We start from the raw sequence: 27,027 nt of genomic DNA on the forward strand, positions 1-27,027 counted from the left end.
GCCAGAGGACTGACCTGCTGCTTGAGGCCTGCCCTACTATCTGCGGAGGAGGACTGGACTTGCTATTTTTATCCCAGGCTCACCTGAGTGACTCCATGGGTCAGTTGGCTGACCTTCTGTTCCGTGCTACAGGGACACAACACACTCCAGAGGCCTCCCTGCAACTGCCCAGCTGGACTGCTGCAACTGGACATGCCTGCACCTGCAACTGGACCTGCCTGAGCCTTGCTGCAAGAGTCCCTAATCCCCAAGAGGGACTTCCCTAGATCCTGGTCCCTTGACAGGCATCAAAGCACACTCCTCTTAAAAAATAGGAGAAATCCTGAAGTGTTGGTACTTTGTGACAGTGTGTCCTGTTCATGCCGAGACGACCACCAAAACAAAGCTCTGATGAACCCGACTCTTCATGCTACAGCAACCGCCATTGACAACAGGCAATGTGAGATCTGCACGTTGCCCTAGAGTGCCGACAGCCCACAGTGACCGCCAAAGCGAAGCTGCAGCATTGACTATCTCCAACAAGATTTACACTCCACAGCAACAACCATCCACAATACTAGGCCTGCTCTTTGAGCTACTGTGCCGGCCATCCGTGATGCTATCTTCACTGCTCACAGCCTCCTCCACCATGAGATGGATTCTTCGCACAGGACTTTGAAAAGGTAACTTTTCAATAGGACTAACCTGGCCCTAGTATATGGCCCATTCTCCGTAGCAGCTGGCCTGAACTTATGACTTTACTAGTATGACCAGATGACCGTGAGTGGCCCTTTGTGCTTTTAAGTGCTATACTTGCCTAAACCTTTGAAAATTAATATCTCTGATTCTACTGATTGGAGTTTTGTCATTTTGGTCTCATTGTGTTTATTAAAATGAACTCTATGTTTCTAAATTAGTATGGATATTTTCTTGTGTGGTGTTCTCACTGTATTACTGTTGGTGTGCTGTATAAATACTTTACACATTGCCTCTAAGTTAAGTCAGACTGCTTACGTGTCAAGCTACTAGAGGGTTTAGCACAGGTCAATTTTGTGACTTTTCATGGTACATCCTGCCAAGGGTTTTGGTTGTTGCTTGAGGAGGGTCTTCACCCCTCTCAAGTTCAAACCCAATTTCTAACAGGCTCCAAATAGGCCCCAATTAAGAAAAAACGTTTTATCAAAAGCATAAATAAAAGCCACATCCTGATCCACAGAATGAAAAATAGTGGATATTAGATTTGCTAAGTGCACTTATCGATGCAGAAAATCCAGTAGGATGCCAGAATTGCAGCAATTGTAAGTTTAGGGTAGGGGTAAGATTGTGGACAAATAAGGTGGAACTACTAATTCCAGTGAACATGAGCAATTGCATGCTTGTGGGTTTTCTACGGTTGCAGGTAGTTCCCTGCTATGGACATTTAGGGGGTTTCTTTAAGTGATTGAGAAAAAGTTCCCCTCTAGAGAAAAAAAGATTTTAGGTACTACTGTAAATTTCTACATCATTACGTATCATCATTACCCTCAATGATGAATAAGTGACATTTTCTACCACAAAGAAAGAGTCTGAGAGAAGCATGTTGCAATCATTATATACTTAAAAATAATGTCCTCAAATGATCAAAAGTAATATTCAATTAGAAAAAAAGGTTGCTAAATATCATATTCATCACATACTCAATTGTACTATGTAAAGAAGAACATGCATGCATATATATTTGTTATCTATCAACAGACACCTACTGTCCTTTTAAAACTTATAACTATATGGTAACCTAAAGCAATCAATTCTGATGTGCATCTTTATTAAATCATAAGAATGAAATGTAAGTCTCCAAAAACAAACTAAGCTCAAATTATGAGAATTTCAGTTATTCTGCTGAGACACATAAAAAGAACTAACAAAACATTACTGCTACTCAAATTTATGGATAATTTAAAATTATAGTTTGTAAATTTCTAAAGTGTGACATGTATATCAAATATCTGAATTGACTGTTCTTATACATTGCAAGTACTATTGTGTGTGTTAAGAATATGGTAATCGCAAACTATTTTTACATCTAGCAATATTATATTTGGGGCCCTAAAGAAGCAAATTAATATTTACGAGAACCTACATAGGTTGACTGATTGTTACGTTACAAATTATCAATAATCTAAGAAGAGAATAAATAATTCTTCTGCTGATTCGACAAGGTTAAGGGATTCTTTCAAGATCCGAATTACAAAGCCTTTAAGGTCGGCACCTTCTTTGCCTTCTGGAACTTTTAAAAGTCGGATGTTGTTTCGCCTTGAATAATTTTCCAAGACCTCAATCCTCTCTCTCATGTTATCCCCGTCTCTTTGAAGAGTGTGTATTTTGGACCTAGCAGCCTCTAAATTAGTAGTTAAGAGATCTACTGAGCTTTCCAGTACTCCAGTTCTCTCGCATAGGCCATCCTCCTTTTGATCTAAAACCTCACAAGTTGCTCTTATTTCATTCTGGTTGTTTTTAGAAACTGCAAAATCATGCCGAATCTCTACCCTCATTGCAGCTATAGAGCTGACTAGAGCCTCAAGAGTGTTGCCCACCCCCAGATCTTCCTGTCCTTGGTCCGCTACCTCCTGTATCACCCCCTTTTCTGCTGCAGCCACATTTTGATTCCCATCAAGTGGGAGATTGACTTGTTGACTGGGTGATTTACTAACAGTGGCAGTCTCTGTAACTGTAACCATGACCGGGTCAGGTGAGATAGGTACTAAAGAGCCCTCAGGTATCGCCACTTTGGTAGGGAGACTAGAAGATAAGATAGCGCTGGGGGTGGCATTAGGTATATCCTGTTTTTCTTGCTTATCAAGTTGTAAGCATTCTCCCCTAGATGCAGCCATATCCTGCGTAATTTCCAACACCTGGGGTAGTGCTTTAAAGAAAGAGCGCAGTGATGGAGCTATACCCCCCGGGGCTTTCAGACTTCTATTTTTAGCCTTTTTTTGTCTAGTTTGTTTTTTCCCTTCCTTGGCAGACTCTCCCTTAGTGTCGCCTAAACTTGTTTGGTGCTCCAGACTTGATTTTGAAGTCAGCCCCAAGGTGCACTCTGAGAACTGTGGTTTACTGCCTTCTTCTAACCTAAGCTCTTTGCCTCGATGCCCAGTCTTACTTCTTGTAGCTCCTAGGTGAGATTTACTGCATTTATTGGTGCTCTTATTGGTGCCTGTCTTAAATCCCCCCTTAGCTGGGACAAACACCTTACTTTCAGCCAAAGAGTCACCGTGATCCACTGGCTCCTCCAAATCAGCCGCCACTTGAGCTGTTTCTGGATCTGCTGTTTGACCGAGGCGGAACCTAGTCAGTACTGTGTCCCTCTGCGTCAGTATTCCTCTTCCTCCTCCTCTGCTCAGTAAAGACGTGGTGAAAACGCCCCGAGCAGCGGCCGCACGGCCACGCCTAATCTCCACGGCTGCCTGCCCCCAACGCGGGAGACAGACGAGAGCAGGAGCCGAAAGGAGAAAATTCACCGGTAGACACATTCGCTGAAGGCTACACCTCAGAAGAGCGGTAACTCTAATGTTTTAATGTAAAAAAGGTCGTAGAGCTCATCTACAACTTAAGTTTATCGGCATGGCATAAAATGATAATGCTGCAGCGCGGGTCTCAGGAGGCTGAAGGGAGCGTGCAAACCGCTCTAGCTAGCGGTCGCCATGTTTGCCGACCTTAAAGGCTTTGTAATTCGGATCTTGAAAGAATCCCTTAACCTTGTCGAATCAGCAGAAGAATTAGACAAGGACATCCAGCGAATACATAGAGACCCATTCCGCATGAACCCAGCAAGAGCTAAACCCAGGAAGGTGTTAATCAACTTCTTGACATATGCTCTTAAAGAAAAGATTTTAAATCTTGCCTTGAAAGCTAGATCATTGAAGTGCTCAGACTTTTCTTTCGAGATACGTTCAGATCTTTCCAAAACTACATTGGATAGGCAATGGGAGCTGGGGCAACGCATGGATAAATTTAGGTCTTTGGGTGCCACAGTGCAGATGAGGTTTCCAGCACTCTTACGGATTATGTACAACAATAAGATGCACAATATCCGATCTATTCAGGATGCTGATGACCTACTGGAATCTATTCGAGAACATGCCCAGGCCCAGCCTACAAAATAACTATGGGTAGCTGTTTTCACTTCTGATTTAGGGCATGTTCCTCTGTGTTGTTTAGACTAAGATTTGTCTACGTAGTGGTGATCTTGCTGTATATCGTTAGTCCATTAGAGAGATTTAGGAACTATAAGCTATTTAGGGAAGTCCTCTCCCCTCCCCATCTATCTTATATCTCTAATAATAATTAAAAAAATTAAAAAAAAGGGGCGAGGAATGAAAAACGACAAACTTGAAAAAAAAAAAAAAAAAGAAAGTTAGGAGATATTAGATACTATTAATGGGCTAGTTTCTTGCGCCTATATTGGCTGGCAACAGCAGTTTCCTACCTTACTCTTAAAATAGAGCAGCGGGGGGGTCGAAGGGCAGGGCTTTAGGAGGGCGTAAATCTGGCCAGACATCAGGCTAGAATAGACAGGGGAGGGTTTTCCAAGGGGGGTTGGGGTGGGGGGGGGTGGGGGGGTAAGGCAGCATATCAAAAAAACCTCATTTGTCTACCTTTTCAGGTAATTTCTTTCACAATTAGACTATTCAATTTTAAAATCAAGATGTTATCAATTGGGGTGCGAAACAATGAAGGAGTTGGGATACTATACATAGCATGACATCCATACATTTTTTGTCCTGGAACGTTAATGGTCTGCGCGTGAGAGGTAGACGAGATTGTATTTTACAATATTTGAGAGATTCTCAGGCGCAGATCATCGTTCTTCAGGAGACACATCTTCTTAAGACAGAAGCCACTACCCTCCTTAAAAAACAGAGGTGGATCGACAAATTCTGTTCAACAGACCATAATGCTAATATTAGGGGGATCATATTCATCTTTAAAAAATCCGCAAAAGCTCAAATCCTGGACTGTAAAGAAGATCACTCAGGGAGATGGCTGTTAGTGAGAGTCTTGTTGGATTCTCAGATTTATATTTTAGTTGGTTATTACGGCCCTAACTCTGACGATCCACTATACTTGGATGCTGTCAGAAACCAACTAGTATTAGCTCAAGATCCAGTGATTTGGATGGGGGACTTTAACATCGTTCTTAACCCCAGGTTGGATAAATCTGTAAAATCTAGATCTAGTAGCTCCGTCAAATCTAGACACACTCTCATTACAATCATGACACAACTTGGCTTGGCCGATGTATGGAGAGAAAGAGCTGGCAATAAGATAGGGGTGTCCCTTCGGAATAGTCGCTTCAAACATAACTCTAGGATCGACTACGCCCTTTTTAGCTATTGTTTAAAGGACACTCTGACTATGATAGATTATCTACCTTCGCACTTGTCAGACCACTCTGCACTAGCATTTTCTTTGAGACTTGGAAACACCGTTAATTATCCATCTTGGTCTTTTGACCGGACTCTCTTGCTCGAGGAGGATGAGGTCAAATTCTTGGTAGCTGAGTCACTAATATTTTTTTATATAAATAGGGACTCTGCAGGCTCGGCTGTTGTCTGGGAAACATTTAAGGCCTTTTTAAGAGGTCAGATAACCAACAGAGCCTCTTTTAGGCGGAAGATATATAGAGACAGGGTGGCCAGCCTTGAGCTTGATATGAAACTTCTAGAGTCAAGGATTGGTTCATCCTCAGGAACATCAGAGGAACAAGAAAAATTCGCTGAGCGGAAGTTACAACTGAATAATATCCTACAAGAGAGAGTGAACAAGAGATGGGAAGTGCATAAGACTTCCCAATTTGAATTTGGCGAAGCCGCAGGGAAAGTGCTAGCATGGAAGATAAAATCTGACCAAGCCCTCAAATTTATTAATGAAATCAGGTTAGAGGGGGAGGCAGTGACAAGATCCACTAACCTAGATATAGGTAGAGCCTTCTTTGAATTTTTTGAGGCAATATACAGGGAGGATCTTCCCAATGACCAGCAGGCAAGAGACAGATGGCTGGCAGCTATCAAGCTTCCAACCCTCTCGACAACGCAAAGTAAGGCTTTAGAGTCTGAGATCACAGAGGCTGAGGTGATTAAAGCTATTCGACAATCAAAAAAAGGTAAGGCGGCTGGTCCAGACGGTCTGCCAGGGGAGATTTATAGATCTTTGGAAAATGTTATCTCCCCTGTGCTAACGACCCTATTTAACGGAATTCTAATAAAAGGAGAGTTGCCGCCCAAATCTTGGGGGGAGGCCACAATTGTACTTATTCCGAAGCCAGGGAAATCTCCACTCGAATGTGGGTCGTACAGACCAATATCATTATTAAATAATGATTACAAAATTTTTACAGCAATCCTCTCAGCTAGACTGGCTAGTGTCATTGGCACCATAGTCCATACAGACCAAAAAGGCTTCATTAAAGGACGACAACTCTCAGATCTAACACATCAATTGATAGGAGCCATAGACATCGCTACAGCCTTTTCCATACCCTTAGCTACTCTTACCTTAGATGCAGCTAAGGCTTTCGATAGGGTCAATTGGCTCTACCTGAGTGATATACTTAAAAAATTCAATTGTGGGGATGGTTTCTGTAGAACTATAAAACAGCTTTATGCTGCCCCTGTGGCCAGAGTGCTGATTAATGGCGTTCTGACAGATGCCTTCAATATAACTAGAGGCACAAGGCATGGATGCCCGCTTTCCCCTCTCCTTTTCTACTTATACATCGAACCATTTGCCCAGCTGTTGCGAGAGGATGCTAACATTCCATCTTTTAGCTTTCTAGAATGGAAAAGGCGGGTCGCACTTTATGCGGATGACATTTTGATCTTTACATCTGACCCATCAAAGGCATTTCCTGCGGTTATTAAACGGGCAGAAGAGTTTGGCCATATCTCGGGCTACGATATCAATTCGAGTAAGACCGAGATAATGGTTTGGAACCTTCCAGATATACAGCTGGGGGTAAATATTTCGACATCCATGCGCTATCTGAGGATAAGAGTTACCCAAGATGTGGGCAGCATCAGACAATCCAATTTGAACAGAGTATATATGGAGACTAAAAAACTTTTAAAATCTTGGTCGCATTTGCCACTCTCCATAACGTGTAGGGTAAATTTGGTAAAAATGTCCATTCTCTCTAAGTTTACGTTTATTTTTAACGCAATCCCCTTGGCACTTGATCATAAAATAATTGAAAAATGTCAACAAGAAATCAACTCCTTCATATGGAATTACAAACCTATTAGAATAGCATGGAAAAAGTTAAGGAGAAGAAGAGAGAAGGGTGGGCTTGCTCTGCCAGATTTATCATACTATGCTTGGGCATTCCTGTTGTCACACTCTAGGATGCTTTTAAAAATACCATCTAATCTCCCTACAGGATCAATGTATAAAGCTATGCTAATGGGGGCGAATTTAACAGCGGATGGATTCATGTTCAAATTTGGGAGTCAGAAATTCTTCAAAAAAATTAAACTAAAAATTTTGCAGTCATGGACTAAAACCTGGCTTAGTATTAGGAAACTATTGGGGCTGTCCTACTACTCCAATTTTTCTCCAATCTGGGACTCGCCTGGTCTTCCACCATGTCTGAGTGATGGTCTGTCTTCCATAATACAACAAGCTGGTATTATAAGATGGGGTCAGGTATTTAAAGAAGGATTACTAATAACTTCGGATGTGTTACAGGATCAGGTTGGCCCTGGGCTTTCTAGTTTTAAATACATTCAATTGGAAAGTTGGGCGAGATCCCAAAGGCGTCAAGACCCCCACATAGGGAAGGTTGGTATACTGGAGCAACGGCTAGTGGAACGACCACAGGGCGGGAAAGAAGTAGCCACATGGTATTGGCAGCTGTTGGAGGAAATTGATGGGGAGCTTCTCCTTCCAGACCAGTTATGGGGGGTGGAGACCGGTCTTCACTGTGAAGAGCTTTGGTTAAACTCTTTCGGCCTCCTCCATAGAATTGTGAAACCATCATGGCTAAAACGAAACCATCTATTCTCAGCACATCGGGCATATATAACACCGTTGAGACTTTCCAAATTTCTTCCAGATAAAAAGTGCAATAAATGTGACTTTATGGAAGCCTGCGACGTTCACATGTTCTTGGATTGCCCGGTCATTGCTGGATTTTGGGAGGAAGTGAAGAACACTTTAAATTCTATCTTAAATGTATCCTTGTCAATAACCCTATCACTGGTCATCTTTGGGTTGGAAGATAACATCATTGGCAGAGCAAGATCCTTCCTTTTCTATGCAATCTTATTAGCCAGAAGGCAAATTTGTATACATTGGACAGAGAAAATTGCCCCATCACACTCTGGGTGGCTCTCGTCTCTATATGAAACATCTAACGCGGATCTTAATAGAACATGTAGCAAACACAATTTAGCTTTTTGGAATTTTCTGATCAATTGGTGTTAATGCCCGGGGTTTTTTTTTTTTTTTTTTTTTTCCCCCCGGATCCTATGATTATGCCTTGAACACTCCTTGGACCGAGTTTTTGCCTAGGTCCATCAATGGTCCTGCAGGTTGTAACATACCTAGATGGAGTCGTTGAAAGTCCCTCCTGTAATGGGTCATGTATGCCACCATTATAACATTCTACGCTTTTGGGCCATGTAAGGTGGTTGAAATCTCCCATACTGAGGGTAAGGCAAATGAGGACAAAAAAAAAAAAAGAAGAGAATAAATAAAGATATCAAACGTACTTTAGAATACTGATTGGAGTTTTTTCTAATGTAAATTTACTTGGGACATTTGGGAACATTATTTGTGCAGTGACTTTGTAGTAGAAAATTGTACTCATTGGAGCACTCATAGAAATATGCACGCTTGTTGGATTCTTTGTAATTCCTCAAAAGATGAACATCTATTTTAAGTGTAGGAGTAAACGGTGAAGGATAGATTTGCAAGTTTTAAACCTTACATGTTGTGAAATGCCCTTAAAATGACCATTTCCATCCTGGTCTAGGGGTTTGCAATGCTTTGTTTGTTTCCATTTATTAATATTAGGAACTCCCAAAACTGAAATATAGAATTATGGGCATGACGTATAAATTGTGTTGTCTTCGCCAAACATGGGAATGCAATATCATAGTCTGTGCAAGCGTCAAACCACAAGTTGCAATGTATCAAAGGTATATTGCAAGTAGAAAATTTCACTTCCACTTGCAATTATGCACTTTGTAACACATTGGAAAGGGAAAGGTGTGGAAAGTACCAGTCTCCTCTTCGTTACAAATTGTAATGATACGTATCAATGCACTGCAACCGTAATTGTAGCTGTAAACCATTGATGGCATACTGTGATCTCAAAGGAAGTTGTATTGGATTTTCAATGGGAGAAATTCCACTTTTGTCCAGGAAAATGGGAGTAGTAGTCAAGAGGACCACTGTATGCTTGCCCCTTTGAAATCAACCAAATGCCGAGTTAATGTTTTCATTGTACCATCAGTTCATTTGAAGGACAAGGACTGTGATATTCAAACGTCACAATCAGCGAATGCCGCGATAGAGGTGCCCTTTCCCATGCAGACCTCCATACCAGCCACCATTTACAACAGGCTGCGAGGAGTTGCATGCTGATTCCCTCCCTGAGAATATTAATGAAGCAGGAGGTTTTCAAGTTGTTTTTTTCTGTTCTGTTGAGAATCAAGTTGTTTGTACATCTTTTGTGCAATGGGAGTGGCTGGTTGCAGCGAAAAGCAAAAATCGCCTTCCCACCAGCCCCCTCTGTACATCAGGCCCAATGGCTTTTGTGGGATCCTTGGGGAAGCTTTATGCTTTGACTACTGAGTCATAAAGTTAGCAAACATATGCAATTGACCAATTATTTTTGTACCTCTTTTTTCTCCATGTAAAAACCTATGCTCCCAATGGAATCATCTCTTATCTTAGGTGCAATTTCAGAAATGGATTACAACCGTTAGTTAATATCCTCAAAATTATGAAAGCAGAAAGCTATGCCCATTTGGTGGAATGTACATTTAAAAAGGACAGTTAGGTCTTCTTTTTCAGATGAAATATTTCTTCTGGGGGATATTTAGAGTTTGGCGGATAGGGCACTCTGTCACGCTTGTGGCAAAATTGCCAGTCCGCCAAACCGACAGATTTAGAGTTGGGTACACCGTGCCAGCAAACTGAAGTATATCACAACCTTCACCAAAATTTGAGTGGATGGTTGTTGTTCTTTCTTTTCCATTTGGGAACACTGGAGAAATCCCAGTGGTCTTCAAAAGAAGAAAACAGGGTCATTAGTATTTTGTTTTTAAAAAGCACAAGTTCTCACTTTGAGAGTTTGTTTTTGTAAAACTCAAACATTTGCTGAATGGCCCCCCATGAAACATGGAGACCATTTCAGCAAACATTTAGTGCCTTCAGAGGAGTTGCCATGGAAGCACTCCATTCAAGGCACATAGATCTCTGGCAGGCTGGTGGAGATTTCTAAATATGGGAGCCAGGTCTTCCTGAGGGTGACCTTCACAACCCTGGCAGACATCAGGCCACTGAACAAACTCTAAATAAGAGCATATGTTTGAGATGAATGTTAGAAAGCTTGAAAACAGCAGATGATGTTTGGGGCCGAGCTGTCAAACTTTTTTACACATAGGGCCTAATCCATGGCAGATTTTCAGAACATTCATGTACAAATATTTACATCTTGTGGCTCTAAGTCGGAAATATTTTGATAGTTCTTAGCCTGCAAATATGGTACAGATTCAGCCACTATGTACTAACTACGTACACTTGTACTTGTGCCTTTCCCTCAGCAACTGCAAGATAGTAATATAGACTAAATTCATTGTCATTCCATTGTTCTGGACACATGGGCAAATGTTGTTTGAAGATTACATTCCTCATGGGTGGGTGATGAAAGGTCTGGACCACATAAAAGAAAGTAAGTTACTTACCTGTAACTATGATTCTCCTGTGTTGGTATATTTCATAGATTCACATGCTTGAATCATTTCCCATCATCGAGATGTGAGTCCCACAGTAACATAATCAAGCAGAAGTTAACAAATAGCATATGTTATAATGGCCCTATATCATGTTTTAGATAGCCTATCTATGTCCTTTTTTAAAAACAACAACCCCATCAGAGGCAGATTCCTTTCGATTTTCAAAGCACAAGTGAGAAGTACGTATCCCATAAACAAAAGACTAGCTGAGGTGAGAGCCACAAGAAGAGCGATCTTCCATGTAAAAAACTTAAATTCAGCTCTGTGAATCAGTTCAAATGGTTGTTTCATCAACTGTGCTAGGACCATGTTAAGCTTCCATACAGGGGTGGGGGAGGGTGGGGATGGGGGAGCTTGCACAAGAGGGAAGATGTGGAAATACCCATCATAAATTGTTTACCTAAGCTAGAGGCACATAGGGAAGCAGCTTTAGAAGGTCTTCTGTAGGGAGAGCTAGAGACCAGATGTACTATGACTGAGACGAAAGCCAGACCTGATTTTCCAAGGAGAGGAGTTATGGCAAAATCTGCTCCAGGGATGCCTGAAATGGATGTAAGTTGTTTCATTGGTACCAGAAGCAGAACCTTTGCCATTTTAGTCTGAACATTTTGTTGGTACTTTCAGCTCTAGATTTTGTAAGGATGGCCCTGCATTCCTGAGAGATGTTCAATTCCCTGAACTCCAAGAACTGAGGAGCCAGGCATGCAAGTGCAGTGATGCCGGTTCTAGATGGCATACCTGACTGTAGTTGCTGGTAAGGAGAGGAGATGGCTGCAGGCGTATGGCTCTGTACTCTGAAAGATGAAGAAGTTCCATTAACCAATGTTGACTGGGCCACCTGGGAACTGTCATTATCAGACAGCAACTTTGCAGCTTCATATTGGTCAGCACTCTGGGGATCAGTGGAATGGAGGGAAAGGCATAGGCATATATCCCTGACCATCGCATCGGAAGAGCATTGCCCTGAGACCCTGGGAGAGGGAACCTGCTGGCAAAGGACTGGCATTTGGTGTTGTCGTCTGCGGCAAATAGGTCTAGCGCTGGTTTTCTCCACATCCAAATTCTCTGTCCAGCTGGTGTTGACTGAGCTTCCATTCATGCCAACTATCCGTTGCTCTGCTGAGGGCATCCGCTAGTATGTTATGCAGCCCTGGAACACGTTCGGCTGTGAAAAATATCCCCTGCTCCGTTGCCCACTCCCATAACTATTGAGCTTCTTGCTAAAGCGTGAGAGACTTGGTTCCCCCCTGTCTGTTCATGTAGAACATGCTGGTCATATTGTCGTACGAAATAACATGGAGGCAATTGCTATCCTTGGTAAAAAAAAGCCTGAAGGGAGAGGAATACGGCTTTTAGTTCCAGACTGTTGATGTGTTTTAGTTTCTGAGTTCTGGACCTTTGCCTTGAATCTGGAGGTCCTGTAAGTGTCCTCCCCAGCCTTCCATAGAGGCATCTGTTGTTATGATGTAATATGTATCTCTTGCAGGAAAGTGAAGCCCTTCAGGTGATTTGGTCTGTGATACCACCATCGTATTGCTTCTTTCATGATCGGGGTGACACGGAGAATGTCTTCGAAGGAGTCCTATGTTTGCGGCCACTGCTAAGTTCCTCCTGACGAGGTCTCATCTTGAGTATGGCCAAGGGCACTAGGTTTATTGCCGATGAGCACATTCCTAGGAGCAATTTGTACCTCATTCGGAAACTGACCTTTTTCCTGTGATGGCTAGCGCCAGCTGCTGTAGTCTTATCTGGCGTTCATCTGATAGAAAGGCTTTGCATTGGACTGTATTTATTTTGGATCCCAGACATTAATAGGGGTGGACGTAGCTTGCAGAGGTTCACTCAGAGGAATGCCGCAGAGTTACCAAAAAACTCAGAGGAAGTCTGCAGGGTTTCGCATGAGGCAGAATAGGCACCTCAGTCTCCACCAGCCCCACAGGCGGCAGGTGCGGGCTGCAATGTTTTTATGAAGATTGCATTACATCATTACACAGCCGCAAATGAGAGGCACGGCTGAACTGAACAAACAATTGACTGGGCCATTATGATTTGCCAAGTGTATTAGAGGGAAGTACTGCCTCTCATGCAGCAAGCCTGTGCCAACTCTCGCTGTCATGTTTACAACTTTACACACTTAAGATTAACGGGCCAGTGCTGCCATTGGAGGGAGACACCTTTGAATCATTCCCCACCTCCTACTAGAAAGTTCATTAGGGAGGAGAATTGCGGTGCGTAGAGGACATAGAACAGCATACAACATAGGGTGCAGATTCTTGATCACCTGCCATCCTTCTCTAAGTGAAGCCATGAGCTCCAAAAGCAGCTCTTTTACCTCAGCCACTGACTAGGCCCCCCTCCGCCCTTGCCTGAAGTCTCTCTGATGCAGTCTCTGACCCAGGTTCGGGCTAACGGATCATGCTCTTTGCAAGGGGGTCTGGCTCACATCTGCCGGTGCCCTCAAGGATGCCATCTGTCACTCTGACCCTGTGCTGCACTCGGAAAGAGGGCATGAAAGCAACTCGTCGCAGAGTGGTGCTGCCCGGCCTCATGCATGCAGCAGAGCAGGGCTTGCCACTTTTCCTGTTGGCAGGGAAGGCAATGAGGAGGCCCGTCCTCTACAAGAACTCCCTACTGCAGCCACCCGCCTTTGTTGTCAAGTAAAAGCAAGCACAACCGCTTGGCAAAAGACAACAAACACTGTCAAAATAAGACCAAACTGGCAGAGTTTGGTCTTGTTTTGAGTTGACATGTTTGTCGTCTTTTGTCAGAGGTTGTGCTTGATTTTTGACAGGATCTTAATCAACAGGATGTTCGTCCATGAGATCTTAGTCGATGGGATGGAAGTCAACGGTGCTGTCATCGGCGGAAGGATGCTTACCGTTGATGGGCTCCTAGATTGGGAGACTCTCCTCATCACTATAGGACCAGAGATAGCTACCGTCATCGGCGACGCTGACGATGACACAGTAGTACTTATAGTTGTCGATGAGCTTAGTGTCGGCGGTGGCGAGGATGTCGTCCATGATGGGTTTTTGTCACCTTGGACCTCATAGAATCTGAGGAAGAGGCTCGAGGACAGTCTTTTTCCTTATTTGAAGACGTGGTAGGTAAGGATAATGAGGCTCTGAGGAGACTTTATGAGATCTCTCCTTTCTAGAGCTTTTACTCTCCTGACAGGGTTTGAGGTGCTTCCTGCCATCGCTAGAGGTATCCTCCCTGAACCTGAAATTCCAGGAAAAAATCCAGAAACTTGAGGAAGAATTGAGTAGAACTCAGGGAGACTCCCTTTACACACAATGGCGGTGAAAATCTGAGAGAATCTGCCTCCGCTAGGTGTGTTCTAGAGGGTGCTAGAAGCTGATTGCTTGTATTTAACATTTGGCCTTTTTTTTAAAAAGGACTTACATATGCTATCTAAAACATGGCACAGGGCCATTATAGCCTATTGTATTTGTTAACTACTGCTTGATTATGTTACCTTGTGACTCCCATTTCTACTACAGGGAATGATTCAAGAATGTGAATCTATGAAAGATACCCTAATACTGGATAACTTGCAGGCTACGATCTTTAGGCCCACATTGCTGATACTTCTGAGTTGTTTTCTGGAAATAAGATCTGATGTACTCTTGTTCCATTTGGAAAAAGTAATTAAAATTGCTCATCGGCTTTTAGTGAATGGCGTATAATTAAAAAAAATTACTGTAGAACTTAATGGTTGGTTCACAAACTACCGAATTGAAGAGGGCCATAGAATGACTAGCATCATTATAATTCATTAGGAGGGTCTCAATTTGTGACTCTCTGTGATTGTCTGCAATCACAGCAATGGTGGCCTGCAAGGGACAGCAGACAACCATCCCTATAATAGCATTTCAAAATGAAAAACATTTGTTTTTAAAAAGCAGTCCATATTCTTTAAAGGAACTAGTGCTGCTTTGAAATAAAAAATGTTTGCCAATTAAAAAAAGTTTAGGGAGAGCAGGCAGTGGTCCCCAGGATCATTGCCTACTCCCCCCAAACCAAACCGGTACTTAAGGCTCCCCCCTTCTTTTTTCTGAATCAGTTACCACTGCAACTCGGTGTCAGGAACTCAATGGTTTGTCACCGTAGGCACAATCCATTAATGCATCCCTTGCTGAATTTGAAATACGAGTGGAATACCCCAATTATGCCCCCTCCTATTTGCAATTCAGACAGGATCACAAAAGCTCTTTTACGAGTCAAAGCGAATTTTCAAACTTGTGAAAGGGCTTATGTACCTAAAGAAAACCACTTTTGAGTTTGAAAATCCTGTGATTTTGCGAATCATAGGATTTACCATAGCAAAGGGCTTTGTACATAATGTCTACAGTACATCCAGAGAATCCAAGGATGAGTTTATCTCTCTGGTTTTTCTATGCATTTCTAAATGTGAGGTAAGGTCTTTGGCCCCTGCCTGACTGTCTGGGCTACTAGAGGATTGCCATTGGACAGGCACACTTTTAATAAGAACCATTCAAAAACGTGTGCATTGGAACCCTGACTAATCAGAGGTATTCATCGTGAACAAATAGTTTAGTAATTAGAATCTTGACTTGTTCTATCCATGGTGTGGTCTCCATTTAATATTTAAATTTGCTTTCAGTGATGATACAGGCCTGTGCTTTACCAAAAAGTGATTAGATGACATGAAAGTACAAAATGAGAGATCATGTTTCTTTACTGCAGCACCATGTAAGGTACATAAAGAAAAAGATACTTCATGAAATGGAGATGACAGAATTTACAAATGGGGCAGCTTTCATCCTAGAGGACAAATACTTTTTCACGCTGGGATTAAGCTGAGATGAAATGCACATGCTAACAATTAAGGATTTCAGTTGTAACAGGGGAACTGTTGAAACTCTCCCTTTTATTGACAATTTTTAACTCTGTAGCGGATGGTGATATCATTTGCCGGCTGCATCATTCCAAATCCGTATCTGCTTTTGTCAAAGCTTGGGATTTTCTCGTTTGGGTCTTTCAGTTTCAGATCAAAGTGCATCAGCAAGATGAACACAAATCTAGGATACCGGAGAAAAAAATGTTAATAATTACAAGAATAAGACATCAAAAATTTAGCTTAAACGTTATATTTTCAATTAAATGGCACATACATCCCCTTGTTCACAGGACAATGTTGCATCATTGTATCTGTGATTGCACTCTTGACAACCAATTTTACAACTGTTTTCCATGAAATGTGTAGGAGGCTGGCTTAGTATATGGTGCACACTTATTTAAGTTTATTTAGAGCATCTTGCACTAATCCAGACAACCCTTATTTTGGGCCAGATTCACAGAACTAACTTAAGACAAAATCCTAAACGTACTACTTTTGGTATTCACAGAATGGATTTCCGACTACTAACTTTACGTCCGCACTCGGGCTGGAGATTCCGGCCCGGAGGCGGAGATTCTGGCCCGGAGGTGGGACTTCCGGCCCAGAGATGGGACTTCCAGCCCGGAGGTGGGGATTTAGGCCATGGCTAAATCTCCGCCACCGGCCGGAATCCCCACCTGCGGGCCGGAAGTCCCACCTCCAGGCTGGAAGTCCCACCTCCAGGCCGGAAGTCCTACCTCGGGGCTGGAATCTACGGCCCGAGTGCGGACGTAAAGTTAGTAGTCGTAAATCCATTCTGTGAATACCAAAAGTAGTAAGTGCATTCTGTGAATACCAAAAGTAGTAAGTTTAGGATTTTGTCTTAAGTTAATTCTGTGAATCGGGCCCTTTGATTTTTGTAGTCTTGGACAACCATAGAAAGCTCTCTAAGTGGTAGCTGTGGAGAGCAGCCTTCAGGCACAGTTCAAAAGGAATGTTCAGCAGCCTGATTTACCAGAACTTATCATATAGTGTAGGTTAAATGAAAAAGAACCACACAGTGTAGTTATAATAATAGTTATATTTATTATACACACTCACTAACACATTGGTATATCTCCTAGCCGGAGATATCAACACAATACACACAATATTTCAAAGGTAAATAGGTAAGTAAGCACAAATACACAGTGGTCTCCAGGGGGAGACCAAACCATACACTAAAGAAGAGGAATGCGAACTGCAACCAAAGTCGGGACTTTAACCGGAAGGCTCAGAAGAGCTGGGGACACAAGGAACCACCTGTGGTAAGTACCCAGGAGCCGCATGGAGGCTGAGTGCAAAGTGGAAACACAGCCGCGTACTCAATGCAAGTCAATAAGAAAGTCGTGGTTGCAGTTTGTAAAAAGAAGGTCCCTTCCTACTGGACCCTGAAGAAACCCTGCGGAAGACAGAAGGTTGGAGAGTCCTCCCACCCTTGGTTACCCCAGTAACCAGGATACCTACACCAGGGAAGATGAGTGCATAGGTGCAAAATGACATTGAAAACAGCCGGAGTTCACAATGGAGGACTTCAGAAAAGATGCAACTGACGAAGAAGGTGAAAGAGTCTGGTGGAATCCAAGGATGTGTTCTCAGGGAGGAGTACCAGCAAGCAGAGGGGACAGTGTTTATGCTACTCAAAAGTGACCAGGAGGCACGGAAGACCAATGCCCACCGATGACGGAAGATGCAGGAGTGATGACGGTGACCTTGTCACTGCAACTGTGGGGACCACACGGTGGTGTCGAAGACCAGGAGCTGCTCCCAAGCTGACCGACTTCTGAAGACGATAACCAGAGAGTAGGTGTTCGGCTGGAGCACTAACAAGCCTTGGCAGCAGCATACAGACATGGTAAACAAAGAAGGTGCAGCGTTGGGAACTGCAAGGTCCAAGAGATTCACCAATTGCAGGAGAGTCAGAGCAGGCCCCGAGCAAGCAGGTGAGCCCACTAAAGCCTAAGAAGACCCTCAAGAGGACCCACGGCCCGAAAGCACAGAAGTTGCAAGAGGACCTAGAGAAGCTCAAAAAAAGATGCAGGTCCACGGTGCAGAGGATAAGGTGAGGACATAGATATTGGCAGGAAGAGATGCTGGAAGCTGGTGTTTTTGGAGCCTGGAGGACAGAGTCAACAAGCATTGGCAACGGAAAGTCGACGCAGTGCACAGGGGTTCTGTTCCAGCGGTTCCGACAAGGGATACTGCCCTCAAACTTGCTTAGAGGACAGGGAAGGCCTCGAGAGAGTTGCAGAGCCATCACCTGTGTTGCTGAACCTTTCAGAGTTTGTAGGACGTCAGGGGCAGCAGACTGGTCAGCTTAGTTACGGTGCCTGCAGATGCAGGGAAGTGACTCCTTCACTCCAAGGGAGATTCCTTCGGGTGTCTTTGATGCCCACAGGCCTGGAGAGGAACCGGGAGGAAGCACAGGCACAGAAGATGCAGAAGACTGGCAGGACAAGGAGACGAGGAGCAGCAGCAGTCTTCCTTGGTGCAGTCTCGGTTCCAGGCGAAGTCCAACGAGGCCCAAAGTGCCCAGAAAGTAGAAGTTGAAGTGGTTTCGAGTTTGAATCTTGTCTCATGACTAATCTGACGAGCCACCCTCAGGTAAGTTACTTATCTGTAACTGTGGTTCTCCAATATTGGTATCATTCATAGATTCACATGCTTGAATCATTCCCCGTCATCGAAGTGGAAGTCCCACGGTACATAAAAAGAAGTAAGTAATGACTTTAACATTGAAGTTGAAGGAGAAAATACATTCACGTTAACATCTCCTCCTAGTCATTAGGAATGGTCCATAGCTCAGCCAGTCAGACTACAGCACTCTTCAGAACCCTCACCACAGAGGCTCCAGGCTCTCAGATGCTCTAGCACAAGTGAAATTTAAAGCGTATTAGATAGCTAGGGGACCATCTATGAGGAGGAGGGTGGGTAGCAGTTATGCTTTAGGGATATATTAGTATACGAGACAAAAAACATACTTAATCCATAAAAGTTACATATTAATATATATATATATATATATATATATATTTACATCCACATATCAACATCAATACAAATACATATATATTATATCTACTAAGGGTTCGATTCCGATCCTGTATTTTTTTTTTCAGTACGACTCATATCCGTATTTTTTTCCGTACGAATCGTACAAATCACGTCCAACCCGTGAAGTACGATTCGTATGGGAAAAAGTACATACGGATCGGCCCGGACCGTACGAATCGTAGTGGGAAAAGTTGTACGAGACAGACCTGGACACTTTTCCGTACGAATCGTAAAAATACAGTCCGAGCGTACAAGTACGATCCGGACCGGCTTTCTGATTTACGAATTGTACGGAAAACGTCCCGTACACGGGGAATGACTTGTACATATGCAATGTCGGTGTACGCACTGTACATACGCAATGTTGTTGTACGCACCAATGTTTTATTACACACCATACATACGCAATGGCGGTGTACGCACCGTACATACCCAAAGGCGGTGTACGCACCGTACATAGCAATGGCGGTGTATGCACCGTACACACCGTACATAGCAATGGCGGTGTACGCACCGTACATATGCAATGGCGGTGTACGCACCGTACATATGCAATGGCGGTGTACGCACCGTACATACCCAAAGGCGGTGTACGCACCGTACATAGCAATGGCGGTGTACGCACCGTACACACCGTACATAGCAATGGCGGTGTACGCACCGTACATATGCAATGGCGGTGTACGCACCGTACATATGCAATGGCAGTGTACGCACCGTACATACGCAATGGCGGTGTATGCACCGTACATAGCAATGGCGGTGTACGCACCGTACATAGCAATGGCCGTGTACGCACCGTACATACACAACGCATGGGGGTGTGTGCCTGTACGACTCGTACCCCTGTACCGTACTGAACCACGGACACTGTAAAACAGCACAAGGAGGGTCTATTCGACTCGCACAACACCACAAAACACGTCTACAGTGCACTAAAAATGGAAATGACTGACCTGGACATATCCAAACAGGCAAACAGAGGGGCAAACTCACAACCACCCCTTATAACCCACCCACCAAAAATTCAAACTGAGGTCCACCCACAAATGGACCAATAAAAAGGGCCCACACACAAACCATGAGCCTTTGCAACAGACTCACTGCAGCTAGAGAGCACACACCAACAACTGCACCCATCCACCTTAACATATACACCTTCACACAACCTCCTTCACACATACCCCCTCTTCACATTCACACCCACACCGTCACATTCAGACCCACACACCCACAACCATCCACACACTCATCCCACAACATGCCCACAGACAAGAATCCAAAGTTCACAAGGGAGGAGCTGGAGATCCTTGTCAATTAAGTCATCAGAGTCAAACCACAGCTGTTTGGAACATTGGTCAGACAGACCAGCATAGCTGAAAAATCACGCCTGTGGCAGAGGATCGTCGATAGGGTGAATGCTGTTGCACCCATCAGAAGGATCAGGAATGAATGCCAAGCCAGGTGGTACGATCTGCGGAGGGCGGTCAAGCGCAAAATGAATGATGACTACGCCCAGAGCAACATCACTGGAGGTGGTGCGCCCCGCAGACCAGTACATTTCCATCCCTGGTAGGAGAAGGTGATGGCCCTGTTTCCGTCGGTGGGAGTACATGGACTGCAAGGAGTTCCAGAGCCTGGTGAGCACACAAACAACTTAGGTAACATGGGGGTAATGGCATCCACAACCCAACTACACAAAATGCACGTAACTACCCCCAAGCCCTCACCGGCCAGAACCACAGTCAAAAATAACGCTAATGCCACTAACATGTGTATGCTGCATTGAGAAAGCAAGGCCATTCTATGTCCCATGCTACATGAAGCAGCAACCCAAGAATGGATGTCCGGTATGCTGGGAGGGTGGGTGGCACAAAACACATTGTTGAACTCTAAATCAGACACAATTGCCCTCATCCCATATGGCCCAGGTACATACCCATGCACCATGCGCAATGCACAGGGATTGGGAAAGTACTGACAAGATAGCTCACACTCGGCCCGGGTGTAGGCAGCACAAGGCCCTCCTGTGACCAGTGCAAACACAAACACCAAGACAACAAGGTCAGATATCTAGGACAGGAACTCACACTCACTGTCATGGCAGCATGCTCCATGGGGGGACAGCTACATCACCTGGGAGCCCCAGTGCCAAATCACACATACGCCCACCAGCAGGCCCTGTCACACACACCCCTTACACAAGCAGACACCCCCGGGACAGGCAATGGATTTACCCACTGTCACAATGGACATGTAACACAACAACACCAATACATAACCGACGAAGCATCCAAGCAAAAAATCTACATGTCAAAGACTCAGGAGAACATATCAATCTGTCCCCCGCAACATACCCATCCACAAGTGAACATTGAGGAGAATGCTAGGCACATGCAACTACCTGGAGGAACAGTGCCAACTTGAATGTGTATGATACATGCATGTTGCATGAAACAGCATTAACACTGTCTGTCTCTCACACACAGGGCAACATAATGAATCTACCCCCAACAATGGGGGTGAAGATTCACAGTCCCTGGCCCGGGAGGAACCTGATCCCACCGGCAGCGACGCCTCTCAACATTCCGTGGATGCCCCCACCGACCTGGACCCTCTGGTGTCCAAGCCCCTGCAGAACCTGGTTCAGGACCATCTGTGCCAACCACCACCCCCATTCCTGCCACATCCCAGGAGACACCGAGGATCCCTTCCCGCAGTGAACAACTGAGCCAGTCTGACCAGGAGGGACAAGGAGCGCCGGGTACCCAGGAGGAGGCAGACAACACTGCCACTGCCATCCCTCAGGGGTCCCGTAGACCCAATGTGCCCACAAAGGCAGGCCAGGCTCGTGTGGGCAGGGGTGGTGGGAGTGGAGGCAGGCGGAGGCGAGAACCTGACAAGCCAGCTGAAGGGACCGGTATGTCACACATACACAACATCATGGAGGCATACCGGCGTGACACCAGGGAGTTCAGCCAGGTAGTGGTGACCCTCACAGAGATCAAGAACCAGCAGGCCGAGCAACACGCCAGTCAACAAGAACACCAAGGACGGATGGAGGCAAGACTGGCTGAGCTCCTGGCGGTGCAAAGGGACATAAGCTATTCACTCCGTCGGATCGCCGACAACATGGGCAACCCTCCCTGTGCCACCAGGCGAAGACCACCACCAGCCACAGGGAAGGAGGAGGAGGAGGATTCGTCTGACGGAGCGTCCCAAGCATTGTCAAGGCCTGCATCTGAGGGTCCCCCGAGGAAGGTGGGTTGTCCACGGAAAAGACCATGAGAGGAAGCGGCACATCCACATCTCCCAGGTCACCTGGCCTGGCAACTGGCCTTCATGTGCGACAGCAACACCTCATTGACTGACATCATCTGCCACATGGACCTGCTGGTCACAGTCTGACTAATGATGCCAAACACTGTGGTCTGGACTCTGATGACTTCAAATGGCAAGGATCCCATCTCCCCCTGTGAACTTTGGATTCTGTGGTCCCTGCATTGCACCTTTTTCAGTGCACAAATCATGCCACAGAGCTATAATTAAATAATTAATATGTGAAATTTTATGTTGCAGTCATTTAGCATGAGTCCACAACATACGTGTAGGGATATGTCAAAGTATGCCTGAGTGTGGAACTAACTCCAGCCATCCATACACTTGGATCTGAGTCCGGTCGACGACACACATGTGTCTCAATGTATCACCAAATACAGACATGGAGCCCAATACTCACCCGTGATGGCCTCAAGCTGCTGAGGGGGGGCTTGCAATACTGCTCAGACAGACCAATTTGGAAGAGTATCATGAAGGTGTAGAGGTCATGGGTCATGTTGATGTGCCCGGGGAGGGAGTCCCAGGTCTGTTTGGCGAGGTGGGAGAACTATCTCCTGCATGCAGTTTTTATGTGGATGTGATGAATGGTGGCCAGGGCAAGGTGGGCTGCATGGAGTTGGGCCAATGGGGTGTTGGATGACAGATGTCCAAGGTTTGTTTTGGGTCTGGGGTTGTGGACTGCCTCCTGAGTGTGGTTGAGGAGTCTGAAGGTGATCCTGCAGCAGACAGTGAGCCATTCTAGCTATCTCAGGTGGACGGTGATGTGGCTGGGGCTGGGGATGTTGAAGATGAGGTGTGCGCATGCACCCTGGATGTGGACAAGTTCTCCTGCAGTTTTGCTGTTGTTCTACGTAGAGGCCGGTGCTGTAGTTGAGCCGGCTGGTGTCGTGGACCTGGGGGACGGTCTGTCTTGCCTTGTAGTGGATCTATCTGTGGATCATTTGCAGCATGCGGAGGGTGTTGCAGCATGAGGTACAGATGGTGGTGAATTGCATGGTAATTGTGAGCGATGGGTCCATGATGAACACCAGCTTGCGAGCGTGGCCACTGGGTGCTGGTGCGGTGCCCAGACCAGTGGGACACAAGGAGTTGACCCAGCCGTAAGGGGACAATCCTCAGATGATGACCTCAGTCCTGTCCAAGTCCAGCCTCAGGTGGCTGATGTTCAGCCATTTGTCAACGGATCTCATGCCTTCTTGAAGTTTGGATCTGGCAATGGCTGGCTCTTTGGTGAGTTTGAGGAGCAGCTGGGTGTCAATGGTATACGAGATGATGATGAGGTTGTGTGCGCATGTGATGGTGGAGAGGGGGGTCATGGAGACATTGAAGATCGCCACGCTGAGAGAAGAGCCCTGGGGCATGTGCCACATGACCCCAGTGTACTACATGCTGCAGGGTTGAGGCCGAGTCCCTGGGCCTTGCTGGTGAGCTACTTTCTGATTTAATCCTGGGCCCTCCTCTGGATACCAGTGTTGGAGATGTGTGAGCTGACAGTGTGGTAGCACATGGTGTACAATGCCGTTGAGAGGTCAAGGGGGTGGGCTCACCATTGTTGAGCAGGGCAAAGTTGTCGTTGGTGGTGGCAATGATGACGGTTGCAGTGGTGTGATTACTGTGGAATATGGTTTGGTGACGGTTGCCTGGAGCTGGTTGCGTGGAGGAAATTTGTCAGTTGCTTGTTGAGTGTCTTCCGGATGACATTTGCTGGGTAGGGAAGCAGGGTGATGTACCAGGAGATCCTGCGGTACTGCCGTCCGTTGTTTAAGAAGGGCCTGGGTCTCTGCATGCCTCCAGCACCCTTGGAATGTGGCGAACTCAAAGGAGACATTCAGGATGCGCTGGACGTGGGCTTCAGGGATGGGGAATGATGTGGTTGAGATGTTGTGTGGGAAGGGGCCTGATGGAGAGCCATAGTGGATGGTGCACATGAGCCAGGTGGTGTACTTGCTGCTGACGGGAGTCCAGAACCTGAGGGGGGTTTGTCTTGCGGATAATAGTGCTGTCTGCCTCTGTGTGCCAAGGCTGTTGTGTATGGCCATGAGCTAGCAGTGGTACAAAGTTGCAAGGGATGTGATCTGCCTTGCAAGGGTGGGGTGTCTTGGATGGAGATCTGCTGTCAGTTCACTCACAATGCTGATGAGCTCCTTGATGTCATGTGTTTTGGTGTCTCAGCACTATCTGAAGGATCTCCACTTGTCCTTGCTAATGATATGGTGATGGCTGTGTGTGGTCTTTTCCAGGCCTGTAAGGTAAATGATGGCTCTTTGTGTTGCAAGGTGTGCACAAGAGTCCGGCTAGGTTTGTAGGAGTCCAGTAGGTCTGCCTTGTCCCAGGTGCCTTAACTATTGTTGTGCTTCACAGGAAAGTCCGTCAATGTGGCAAGATTGTTGGATCAGTTGCTGATCCAGTGCGTGAGGTTTCAGGGTGTTGCGTTGGTGTTGTTTTGAGTGTCCCACACAGCTTGTCTGTGGGGACTTCCATCAAGCATCTTTGGGGGATCGTTAGTAGGGTGTGGGGCAGTGTGTTGCTTGTCGGAGACGACGATTAAAATGTTGATGGACCAATGATGGATGGTGGTGTGGTTCTCCTCCAGCCAGAAGTTACTGGCCCCCAGCCACATGTAGCCTGTAGAGGTGAGGGCGTGCGTGCAGATGTACGTGTTGATGGCTTAGCGCAATTGTGGATGTAGGCCTGGATATCTGTAGATGAGTGTTACTCTGAGGGTTGCCAGGGAGTTGCTGCAAACCCGGATTTGTGACTCTGAGGGTGTACTTGTGAATAAATTGCAATTCATCCTCCGGGATTGTTGTTGCTGTCCCTGCGGGTGATCTTGTATCCGTCTGAGATGGCAATGAAGAAGTCGTGTGCTGAGGATGCTTATGTCCAGGTTACTGTCATGAAGGTGATGTGTGGGGCTGTTGTGTTGAGTAGGTAACAGAGTCCAATGGCGTGCTGGTGGACGGAGCGGGTGTGGAGTAGGAGGCACATGACCTGGTTGTTCTGACAGGGTCTGGTAGGCTGGGCAGCGCTGTGTAGGCAGTTGGAGTTGCACACTCAGCATGCGAAGGTGTTGTGTGTGCGCTTAGGGGTTGCTTGATAGCAGGCGGATGATTGTCGGGAGGACATTGCTTGGAGGTTGGCTGCAGCATGAGCCTGTTGTGTGACGTGGGTCATGCAAAGACCAGAGGTTCGTGCACTGTGCACGTTGCAGGCGCAGACGGTCCTGCCTTTGGCACGGCGTTGGCGCAACAGTGGCACAGACAAGCTGCTGGCTGCATTAAAAATGGGTGGAGCGGGGAAGGGAGGAGCATTTTGGAGGCGTGAGGGTTGCAGAATCAGGGCACTCGGTGGGGCGGTGCCGCAGGTGACGCAGCAGCAGGCGGAAGGGGAGAGAAACTAGGCAAAAAGTAGCACACAAAGACAAGGAGGTCAGAAAGGCACAGTGCAACAGGTGTATATAAAGGAAGTAGTGTCAGGTAACTCATGGGTCACTACGAGAAAATGTATGACCAATCACCAAAAATGATGGTCACAGGGTCAGGCAACAAAATGCGGAGCTGCGCACAGGAGACACACCATCAGCATGTGTTCACGTCCCGTTGTGGGGAGCAACCTGCACAAATACATACACAACCAGGGACTTCATGCACAATAGATATTATTAGCCATGAAGAACTGCATGCATGTTGCCGAAGTACACATGCACATATGCTCAATATTTGACAAGTATGCCATAGATGACACATGCAAACTGACAAGAGAGCTGCAGTGACAGAGATGAGGCACTTTGGATTGTGCTGAACACCTTTATTCCACATACACACACAGAGGGAAATGCATCCATTACAACAGACTCACAGGTCAGTTGACAGAACATGTGGGACATACGCTGGACCCCCCCTTCACGACACGGATGATGTTAATCCCAATGAACTGGCACACAAGTCAAGGGGATGAGCCAAACACATCCTGCTGCACACGGAGAGGCTGCAATTCCCCATAGAGCCTGTTGTTGTGATGTCCCACACTATGTCCACCCGTAGCATCCGCAATGTTTCAGAGGCAAGGTTAACACACATTGATGCCTTCATCAGACGCCACACTCCACTACAGATGACAGTCAAGAAGGGTGACTATCATATCATGGGAGTGATGCTACATGTTATATGCTCCATGGTGAGAAGACATGTATGCATGGTACCATAACATGCACAGAAGCAGGCCCACACATTCCCAACCCGTACCACCACCAAAAAGCCTTGCTGCAATCCTTACCCAAACTGACATTTCCACATGTCCGTGCATGGAACGCTGATTCAGCACACGTTGCAATCCTCATGAGGAATGGCAGGAGGACAACGATGACACGAGCAGACAACATGCGCAAAAACCTGGGAATGACAGACACACAAGAAGTCACCAAAAACAATTCTCGCCGCACACATGGACATTTACAAAACATGAACAATGTTGGACACATGTAAATTTCAAAGAAAGTCTCTCCGCAAAATTGTGTGGCATGACATCATCACTCGAGTGACACATCAGAACACACATCAAAGTCACTTTGCATTCAGTCAGCTGGACACACACATTGCAACACATGCCACTCAATGCTACAAGCTTGCACACTCATACCCAGTGACTCACCATTACGAGAAGAAGTTGCGTATGAGCTGACTCCGGATATCATCCTCCTCCTCCTCCTCATCACTAGCCTTGTGAGCAAGCCCTTGATCCTCCACGGGTGGATGTTCCTGCTCATCCGGATCC

The 27,027-nt window shown here is 45.7% G+C and overlaps 1 protein-coding gene across 1 annotated transcript in view; it reads right to left on the reverse strand.

The window, feature by feature from the left end:
• Nucleotides 1-15,663: 15,663 nt before the first annotated feature.
• PTGIS (prostaglandin I2 synthase) overlaps nucleotides 15,664-27,027 on the reverse strand; it is a 1,212,186-nt gene continuing 1,200,822 nt past the window's right edge. The window contains exon 10 of the mRNA XM_085619439.1: nucleotides 15,664-16,024. Within this exon, the coding sequence (XP_085475565.1) occupies nucleotides 15,874-16,024 (151 nt within the window). The 3' untranslated portion in view covers nucleotides 15,664-15,873. The remainder of the gene's footprint in view (nucleotides 16,025-27,027) is intronic.

Source organism: Triturus cristatus, chromosome 7 (assembly GCF_964204655.1).
Source record: "Triturus cristatus chromosome 7, aTriCri1.1, whole genome shotgun sequence".
In the NCBI taxonomy this organism is placed as follows: domain Eukaryota; kingdom Metazoa; phylum Chordata; class Amphibia; order Caudata; family Salamandridae; genus Triturus; species Triturus cristatus.